The sequence below is a fragment of the Olea europaea genome, chromosome 10, assembly GCF_002742605.1.
Source record: "Olea europaea var. sylvestris chromosome 10, O_europaea_v1, whole genome shotgun sequence".
NCBI lineage: Eukaryota > Viridiplantae > Streptophyta > Magnoliopsida > Lamiales > Oleaceae > Olea > Olea europaea.
In genome coordinates this window covers 10278167-10289345 of record NC_036246.1, presented here as the reverse complement: position 1 = coordinate 10289345, position 11179 = coordinate 10278167, and the positions used below count along the sequence as shown (strand labels likewise).

Genomic DNA, 11179 nt, shown 5'->3' with positions numbered 1-11179 from the left:
CCCCCGTCACCCCCCCCCCCCCCCCCCCCACCTCAATTATTCACACACTTGTCCCAAGTAAATAGAAACCCCATCTCCAAAGTTCATATTTCATAATAAGGATAAATAAACCTATAGTTCCAGCCATATGCATTTGCGTCTCCACTCAATTTTTGGAGACAAAAAGGTCAATTTTGTAGCAAGTGCATCCCTAGAGACAGTTTCTGTTCAAGAGGCTATTTAAACATCACGTGGCTTACATGTAAGACAATCTTTATTATGTAACTCGAAACGCAATTCATCAATCTTCCCTGAATAAATAATGAAAGAATTGATAAGAAAAAAACAGGATATTCTTCTCCCCACTCGATCTCTAGTAGCCTGCTCCCCATGCCTCCCCCCACCCTTTGATTCCCCTACTCACATTGGATTTTAAAACATGCTACATTGTGAGAGGATAGTAGTATCAGGTCTGTTTTCTAGGCTGTGAATATCAAAAGTTGAGAGTTGCAGAGGGGTTTGGAGCCTCTTATTATGACATATCTAAATACTGAATACAAAATGATGACATATCTAAATGCAGTTAAAAGCAAAAATCCTTTTCTTTTTATCCCATCTCCCTCTCCCTCTCAGTCTCACTCTGAAGCCTTTTAAGCCTTTTTCCACAAGCAAAAAAGAGTTATCCGCAGCTAAATATGAAAAAAAAATCACTTCTTTCTATAGTTGATGATCAATTAAATTACTACTATAAGAATTGTATCTGAATAACTGACAGATGGATGCTCAATTTTCTTCAATACTTTTGAGCAAAGTTGGACAAACAATTCTATGATCTTTAGAAGCTGAAAAGAAATGGAGGGGTCGGGTCAAAGTGGTGAAGACCACCGGGAAAGTAGATCAATTCTGTTGTTTTCTTGTTTTGCAATTTACTTAAAATTTTATTTTTGGAAGGAGTTATTTTTTTGAACAAAATACAGTTGTACTACATGTACATAATGATTTACATAATGGCTTACACACATATACATATGATGTGGTGTGATATGACTTTGTCATAATTTCTTCAAGTCATAATAATAATAATAAAATAAAATAAAAAAATTCTCCATCTCTTTTTGACACCTCTATATGTCAACCATTATATAACTCCTAATATACAAATAGCATTATTCAACAAAATATCCTTCACATCAGATTTTTTAAGGGTAATTTCAGACGAATACCATTTCCAGAGACCATTGTGTTAAACTATTAATCTAAAAGCATTAAGCTATCACAGCGGGCCGTGTGTATTCATTGAAATCTTGTCTTCGACACGCTTAATAAAAATGAATGCTAGGGATCCGTATACCAAAACTACTGAACGAGGACCCAAGTAAAGATTTATGTATGTTACATTTGCGGGTATAATTTTCAGACAGTGCAAATTTTTTTTACAAGAACTAAGATACTGAGTTTTAGATTTCTAACCCAAGTCCCAAATTCATATACTAGTTCTCACAACAAAGAAGAGAGTTTTTCAAATGAATCATATACCCTGCTTGGAAATGAAAAACAGTCGAAATTCGACAGCACGAACTCAATCGATTAAATCCACTGTAAATAAAAGCAGAAGAAAAAAAATGCCTCACTTCTGAGTTGTCTCTCTTTGGGTGGACGTTCCACATGATTGGTAGCCTTAACAATCGCCACATCCACATCCTATATTTAGTTTTAAAAAAAAAAAAAAAAAAATCATCGATTAATAAAACCCAATACTTTTGTATATAGAATCAACAATATATGTAAAACGGGCACCTTGAAATCGGAATTGACATGTGCAAGGCCAAGTTTAGTTTGATCTTTGAGAGCCCCATATGCTCTTCTCCATGTCTCAACTGTACCCATTTTCCTTTCCTTCCTCCCCTTGATTTTTCTTCTTCCCTTCATACGGTTAGTTATACTACAAATTATCAGGAAAAAAAAATTAAAAAAAATCTAATATTTGATACTGTGATTGTTGAGTGGGTTTTGATCGGGCGGAGTGATGATGGTGGCGTGTGATCAAATTTTGGAATTGCTTTCTTTTGTTTTGGGACTAAAATTATTAATTTATTTCATCCCATAAATTATTGTTTTAAAATATTAGCTTTTGTTAGATGTGTGTGAGAGGCCATTTTCACAAGAATAATGGGATTTGTAATCATTCATAATGATTTCTACGTTAAGTACACATGTTATTTTAGTTATTTGATAAAGGAGTTAATAAAAAATATCATATTAATGCATCAAATAACCACGTATCAAATGTATACATGACGATTATTGTAATGAATAACAACAAATAGCATTATTCTTTTCACAAATATTGCACATAATATAATTTTTTGTGAATATATTATTTTTTAAATATACTATTTATAAAATTTATATTTTTCTTTATTTTTTAGTTGTACAACAACAACAACAATAATAATAATAATAATTTTTATTAAAAAATTGTGTCAAACAAGTAAATGATGGAAAATGATCGTGTAAAATAAATTCTTTCTACAAGCATATTATGGTTGTATGTATTAATATATTTCCAATTATTATTTAATTCTAACACATTACTAAAAGAAGGAAAATTTAGGGAGCCTATATTACCATTCTTTTTAAAAAGAAAATTGGCTCTTTTATTCGGTTAAGGAAGATACTGACGATAAGTAAATAAAATGACATTTTTGGCAAGCAAAAATGGTAATAAGAATAAAAATGTCAAAAAAATGAAAGGTACGAGGGTTTTGTATCAATTACCCTTTTTTAGAGAACAAAGCTTTTGTGTAAAATTTATAGTTTGAAATAAAATCAGTCCATTGAAAATGTTATGTTGAACTTAATCTTTATTTTCTTTCTCTTCTATTTCTCAATTATTTATTTAATCTTTTACTTTTTATGCAATCTCATTTAATCTTGTCGAATTTTATTCTTATTTTATTTGTAATTATATTAGTTTGTTCATATTTTTTACTAGAAAAATATTGTTAACATTTCCAATTATTCTAGTAGATTTTTCTATTCTAATTTATTGATATTATATACCAAATATGCTACTTTATATTAATTGCATTTGATTTCTTTTGAAGATATCATTATTAAAGGAGAAGAAAATTACTTACCTTCATTATCACATAACTTATCACCTTTATCCACACGTGCAAATGATGATTAACAAAAATAGGTCCAAAATCGAATAATTCCCTGCATATAAGGAATTATCATAGAAATGATATACGCAACACCTGTATGGTGCAATTTTTTTGTGTTCTTCGTACCAAAAATCAATAAAAAATCGTCAAGTGTTCTTCTATAAAAATTCTGTTAAATTTTTTCTGTCCTTGTAACATGTCTCTCCAAACTAATAGAACATTATGAATAATATAACATAAACAAATCATATGAAATATATTAAATAGTTGAACGTCCCATGTAAACTAACTATTTTTTTTTTTCTTAACTTATTACCTTTATCCACACGTGCAAATGATGATTAACAAAAATAGGTCCAAAATAGAATAATTCCCTGCATATAAGGAATTATCATAGAAATGATATACGCAACATCTATATGGTGCAATTTTTTGTGTTCGTCGTATCAAAAATCAATAAAAAATCGTCAAGTGTTTTTCTATAAAAATTCTGTTAAATTTTTTCTGTACTTGTAACATCTCTCTCCAAACTAATAGAACATTATGAATAATATAACATAAACAAATCATATGAAATATATTAAATAGTTGAACGTCCCAAGTAAACTAACTATTTTTTTTTTCCTTCAAACAATTGGTGATCACATGATTCGTGTTATCGACTAGGGTTTTAAAGAATGTCACATGTAACCTCGCATTTAAAGATAAATTATATACCTCACTTCTTCAAATATATTTTGTACATAAGAGAAATTAAAATTAAAATTCTAATTCTAATATTAAGTTAAACTTGTGGTTTAAATCTTATAATCAAAAGTGCTACATTTGAACCAAATGTCTTGACAAAATGAGTGACCGAAAACTCAATAAAAATAAAGTAGAAATTCCTTCGGACAGTTGAGCAGCAACTGAACGTGGATATTACTTTTATAAAGATTAAAATCAGACAAAAAAAATAAAATAAAAAGAACATCTGGCAATTGAGATACGTTGTCTTCAATATATTTGTTATACCTTAATGCATCATTTTTTTTTTTTTTTAAACAAATGAAAAGATGCCAAGATCTAATGTGTCCAAAAGTGTAAGAAACTGTATTATTTTCTAAGAAGTGACGTGTCTGAACATCAGAAATGTATAGAAAGACAGCCACGGAGAAAATAAGTTCGAAAAAGTAGATGTATTGGAATTTGTATTAGGGCTTCACTAAAGTTATGAATTTTATAAAATTATTTAAATTTGAATGTTGATTACCCATTATGTTTTGCTGAAAGATTGAAGAAGAAGAAGAAGAAGAAGAAGAAAAAGAAGAAGAAGCAGCAACGTATGAAAAGTGAAATTTTGGCCTAACATAATTTTAGGGTCTAGTTTTCAAATATTCAGTAATTATTCTCATAATATACCAGCAAAAAGAGAAATTAGGGAGAATTGAATTCACTATTGATTCTTAATATAGTAAAAGAACTTAATCGAAACTGATCGATTCTTGATGCATTGTCTTAAAATCGATCCATTTAATAAAGGAATCAGAACTGACCTGGTTGGTTCTATTCAACTTTGGTCCAATTCCATAGATTTCGGGAAACTTGAATATCCCTATTCACAAGTGCAAGGAAATGAATATTGAAGAATTTATTATTCGGTCGAGGATTGAAGAAAACAACCAGAAGTCTAATTGGTGGAAACTAATTCAAAGAATAAAATTGAAGCATCCTAGAGACTCCTCTAAGCAGGGTAATAACAAGAATATGAAAAGAAGTTCAAAAGCGTAGAATATCGCTAAAATGAATGTCGCAAACCTAAGAAACAGGCTCAAGCAAATGCCAATGGATCATATGTGTTAAAAAAGAAGGGGCTCGTGACAAGAAATGGCAAATGCGTCTTTTAAGTAAAGGTGTAGCATGGGCCCACCTACTAGACGAGACCAAGTCGAGCCATTCTCTTGATGGTTACGTGACTTGATAGTAGGATTCCCTCTCGCTCGACTAGGCAAGAGAGGAGGTGTGTTTTGTTGTGGGCTACATAACTGGGTCTTTGTTTGGCGAGATTGGCCCTTCTTGTTCGTTATCGTCATGGGCTTGTCTCTTCCATCGAGGAACTCTATCGTGAAAATTGGTACGAGGTTTCACACCCAACATTAAGGTGTATCAGCCTTTTACTACATGATAGGTGAGGTGTGCATCTGGCGTTGACATCCAAGTTTCGATTTAGTACTACTAAAATTTCCTATTATCATCACTGGCGGAGCCACGTTGAGACAAGTGCGGAAATTTTGGGCCCAAACTATTTTTTTTTATTTTTAAATATAAAGCAACAGGGGAGGTGTTTTTTTTTTTTTTTTTAAGCAGAAGGAGAGGTGGAATAAAACACATGTTTTAATTTACATGGGTTTTATTTTTAGATCCAAACACATGATTTTGTTTTATAGTTTTATTATCATTAAATTCATTACCAAAACATAATGTTCGACATGGGTTAAATTATGCCCGCACTGAACAAATTTCTTAGCTCCGCCCCTGATTATCATGGTGGTTAAAATCATTGAAACGGTGCTAATTAATACTTTGCAACATCGTTCTCCAAAATGGATTTCAAGTTCCATTAATTATTCTCGCAATTCCATCTTCATTTAAAGATAAATCATTTATCTCACTTCTTCAACTATATTTTGTACATAAGAGAAATTAAAATGAAATTCTAATTCTAATATTAAGTTAAACTTGTGGTTTAAATCTTATAATCAAAAGTGCTACATTTGAACCGAATGTCTTAACAAAATGAGTGACCGAAAACTCAATAAAAATAAAGTATAAATTCCTTTGGACAGTTGAGCAGCAACTGAATGTGGATATTACTTTTATAAAGATTAAAATCAGACAAAAAAATAAATAAATAAAATAAAATAAAATAAAAAGCACATCTGGCAACTGAGATACGTTGTCTTCAATATATTTGTTATACCTTAATGCATCATTTTTTTTTTTCAAAAACAAATGAAAAGATGACAAGATCTAATGTGTTCAAGTGTAAGAAAACTGTATTATTTTCTAAGAAGTGACGTGTCTGAACATCAGAAATGTATAGAAAGACAGCTACGGAGAAAATAAGTTCGAAAAAGTAGATGTATTGGAATTTTGTATTAGGGCTTCACTAAAGTTATGAATTTCATAAAATTATTTAAATTTGAATGTTGATTATCCATTATATTTTGCTGAAAGATAGAAGAAGAAGAAGCAGCTGCAGCTGCAGCGCATGAAAAATGAAATTTTGGCCTAAGATAATTTTAGGGTCTAGTTTTCGATTCTTGATGCATTGTCCCAAAATCGATCCAGTTAATAAAGGAATCAGAATTGAACCGGTTGGTTCTATTCAACTTTGGTCCAATTCCATAGATTTCGAGAAAATTGAATATTCCTATTCACAAGTGCAAGGAAATGAATATTGAAGAATTTATTATTCGGTTGAGGATTGAAGAAAACAAGAAGTCTAATTGGTGGAAACTAATTCAAAGAATAAAATTGAAGCATCCTAGAGACTCCTCTAAGCAGGGTAATAACAAGAATATGAAAAGAAGTTCAAAAGCGTAGAATATCGCTAAAATGAATGTCACAAACCTAAGAAACGGTCTCAAGCAAATGCCAATGGATCATATGTGTTATTTGATTGAATATCTATATGAACTTGTCTGTTGTTATTTCAAAATACATTAATGTTGGAAATCCGAGGAGTAGGGCTTGGACAATGGTACACTTGACACGTCTGTCATGATAATTTTCCTTTCCCATGATGTATAGCTAAAGTCATAAGTTTGGGCAAATAATATAACCTAGTTGTGAACCTTTAATTTCAATTTTTAAGATTTTTGTATTTATTTGTTCTATGTTTTGATTTTATTATATCCTTTAATGCTTTGAAGTAATTGATAATTATTTAAGTAATTTGTGAATTTATGAAGATTCGATAGATAAGTTATAAATTTAGACCACGTAGTAAAATTTGGCAATTAGATAAAAGGTAGAGATATACTTTTATTATGGTTGCGGCTTAGATTTAGTTTTTAGGTGGTTTAATACATTTAGTTTATGTTTACTTTGAATTAGGAAGAGATATATTGAATTGACTATGATAGATATGATTGATTTGAACTCGAGAAACGTAAACTAATTAAGTTCGTTAATTCGATAGAATACAAGTTTAGGAATCAAACTTGAGAGGTGAGAGTAAAAGTAATAACTACGGGTGAATTCGTGAGTCGTAATACTCTTTATTTATATATAAAAAAATTTCATTTAATATAATTGTGTACGTTAAAATTTCTTTTGTAGAATAACAATAATTAGTAACTTAATTGAATCACTTTAATTGTTTTTACTCAAATAGGAGTGAAGAATAGTTTAGTCAATATTTAGATAGATAGTCCGCATGAGAACAATAATTCATACTCTAATGTCTGTTTTATCAATTGTTAACATATCATACACTTGCAATACAAATAACACAATATAACAATGGTTGCCGGTGGTGGTAAAAAAGAAGGGGATCGTGACAAGAAATGGCAAATGCGTCTTTTAAGTAAAGGTGTAGCATGGACCCACCTACTAGACGAGACCAACTCGAGCCATTCTCTTGATGGTTACGTGACTTGATAGTAGGATTCCCTCTCGCTCGACTAGGCAAGAGAGGAGGTGTGTTTTGTTGTGGGCTACATAACTGGGTCTTTGTTTGGCGAGATTGGCCCTTCTTGTTCGTTATCGTCATGGGCTTGTCTCTTCCATCGAGGAACTCTATCGTGAAAATTGGTACGAGGTTTCACACCCAACATTAAGGTGTATCAGCCTTTTACTACATGATAGGTGAGGTGTGCATCTGGCGTTGACATCCAAGTTTCGATTTAGTACTACTAAAATTTCCTATTATCATCAGTGGCGGAGCTACGTTGAGACAAGTGCGGAAATTTTAGGCCCAAACTATTTTTTTAATTTTTTAATATAAAGCAACAGGGGAGGTGTTTTTTTTTTTTTTTTTAAGCAGAGGGAGAGGTGGAATAAAACACATGTTTTAATTTACATGGGTTTTATTTTTAGATCCAAACACATGATTTTGTTTTATAGTTTTATTATCATTAAATTCATTACCAAAACATAATGTTCGACATGGGTTAAATTATGTCCGTATTGAACAAATTTCTTAGCTCCGCCCCTGATTATCATGGTGGTTAAAATCACTGAAACGGTGCTAATTAATACTTTGCAACATCGTTCTCCAAAATGGATTTCAAGTTCCATTAATTATTCTCGCAATTCCATCTTGTACGTAACAGAACTTTTGACAAATCTTATATTCTTCGTGGATAGAGTCCTTTATTTTGCAAGCTTAAATACAATTTTTATGAATGTAATTTCCAATTCTATCAATACCAAGCTCATTTGTCACCCGTACACTTGAGCAGGACTAGTATTATGATTGATTTCTCGTTGTCAGGGTCCAAGAAATGGGACGACTCTTCAAGTTTGTTAGCATAACGCTCGAACAATTCATCCATGATTCCACTTCCAAATTGATTGACCAGCAATCCCTCAAAGACAGCCCTGAGATATGATGCGCGCTCATTGGCACTGCGTAAACTGTGCTTCCCAGGGTTGTTCAATATCTCCATTCTTTCTATACTGAAATTATTGTTCCTTTCGATTATGGCCTTTAATTCATTTGGGATTGTGAAGTACAAAGGAAAGTTGAACGAGTCTACTTTCGCTTTGCTCAGTCGTCCCTGAAATAAAAATAATAACCTTGGTTAGAACTATAAAACTGTGTTGCTTCTCAAAGGAAATGAATTAATTAACCTTACCTTGTTTGCCATGTCCATGAGGCAAGATCCCAAGACATCCATCTCTGTCGGGGTAGTGTACGTAGTCTCAGAATGATCGAAAGTTGGGACAGCAGGAACAAGAAAGGCCATTAGCCCTCCACTCACCACCTCCGTTGCCCTTGCATTCAAGAAAGATGTAATGTCCTTGTCATATTGATTCGAATAGGCATCGAAAACTTCCTTTTTAGCACCCGTATAATGTACTTTTCCTTCGTTCCATGCACGAGATGTGCGGTCTTGTACTGCTTTGGGCACCTCCGACAGCCAGTTTAGTGCACACGATGAATATGCAAAATGAAGGGAATCCTTGGGCAATAGTCGACCGTGAAAGGGACCGGGTACTCCAGCTGCACAGTACTTTCTCTCAGGTGGAAGTGAAGCAAAAAGGGTGTTAAAATCGTTCATCACTTGATCATTAAAAAACACTTGATAATCGAAATTTTGTAATTGTCTCTCTCTTTCAATTTTTTTCTCAATGGCTTGGATAATGATTTGAATGGCAGGAAATGAATTGTGTCCTGTGGAGCAGCCGAAATCCGCAATACGAAAGTTGTATTGGCTAGTCGAATACAATTGTTCGATGTCAAGTTTAATGATAATCTCTTCCTGGATGATTGGTTTTGCTACATCTACTACTCCTCTCTGTGCAATAATGCAAAAAAAATGATTATTCTGCAAAATTTATAGCACAAAAATAAAAATTGGTACCTGATGGGATGAGTTTTGGGCATAGCTATGAAGTCCATCTCCCCCATTCATGGCATAGAGCCCTTCTACTGGCTTATGCAGAGCGATGAATGGAGTCCGGAGGCGAAGCTCCTCATTGTCATGAGCTACTTTTTGGCTCAACGTCGTTCGAGTTGACATCCATCGAGGTCGATGTCCTCCGTAGGACATCGAGCAAGATCCATAGCATTTGAGCATAGCATATGATTGAGACATGACACCTCTCTCTCTCTCTCTCTCTCTCTCTCTCTCTCTCTCTCTCTCTATATATATATATATATATATATATATATATATATATGTACTTTGTAATTCCTACATTGGTAAGATTGTAAGTATTGTATTTATAGGTACCATTCTATGACAGCCCTTGTTGATCCCATTATTTTCAAATTACATTTTTTTAATCTTATTTTCAACCAAATATTTTTAATAAAATAATATTACATGTAAACTCAAAATTTTTTCTTACTCTTTAGTCACGTGTTTTCCATCAAAATACTATTTCAAAATGTATTTTGATAAGAGGAATATATATATAAAATTTCAAATAGGCCCTAGATTGGATTAGATTTGAATACAAACAGGGGCGGACTCACATGGGGTCATGTGAGGTCAAATGACTTCGCAGTTTTTTCGATTTTTTTTGGTGGCTAAAAACTTAATTTTCTACCTCAAGATGTCCATATTCTAAATCTATATACATATCACATGGTCCATATCCATTATTTAGTTCATAGATATATCATATAATCTACCGATTTCTTTCCAAAGTGCAAACACAGAACATGAACAGCAAACAATCGATTTTTCTTTTTTGTTCATGATACGTTGTTAAAAAAAATAATTTTTTTTTGACGTCACAGTTCGCACTTTCTGGATCCGCCCCCGAATACAAAAAAGGTCAACGTTCTCATAGCCGCCGCAGCCCGTTTGCATTATTGATGTATTCTTATTATGACAATTCATTAATAATTGCAACTAGCGTATGACAGCTCAATTTATTCAAGCATCTGTCTTAATGATTTCTTTGACTGCACAATTTATTCAAGCACTTCCAACTAACGTATTACTTATGCTGCATTAAGATCTGTTTTCCCGGTCTAGCTATCTTGTAAAGGCCCAACTAAATTTTTGACATCTTCGTACATTAATTCTTGTTAACAAATGAAAAGACGCAGATCCAAATATGATGCCATGTAAAACAAAACAAATGGAGATAACATATCTCAACTCGCCCTACGTTGATGGGAGTTGGAAGAATAGGAAAAGGTAACGAGCAAATTGATGCAATATTAAATGAAGTGTTATAAAATACGTGTATATGCTTCGCATATATCCGTGTATGCTCGCTACGTTTTCAAAATGCCTCGCATATAGGATATGCTAATGATGCAGTAAACCTATTTTGTTCACCTTATATGTACGCTTAAATTAACC

At 32.5% G+C, this 11179-nt stretch overlaps 1 protein-coding gene and 1 pseudogene across 1 annotated transcript; both read right to left on the bottom strand.

Moving 5' to 3' along the window:
• The window catches only part of LOC111401194, a 7711-nt pseudogene extending 5633 nt beyond the window's left edge, over window positions 1–2078 (bottom strand).
• Window positions 2079–8411: 6333 nt separating this feature from the next.
• LOC111401193 (probable S-adenosylmethionine-dependent methyltransferase At5g37990) lies at window positions 8412–9965 on the bottom strand. The gene is made up of 3 exons (XM_023028817.1): window positions 9722–9965; window positions 8993–9655; window positions 8412–8914 (listed from the first exon to the last, which is right to left on the bottom strand). Exons 1-3 carry the CDS (start codon window positions 9953–9955, stop codon window positions 8570–8572), a joined length of 1242 nt encoding a protein of 413 aa, XP_022884585.1. The 5' UTR covers window positions 9956–9965; the 3' UTR covers window positions 8412–8569.
• Between the last annotated feature and the right edge of the window lie 1214 nt (window positions 9966–11179).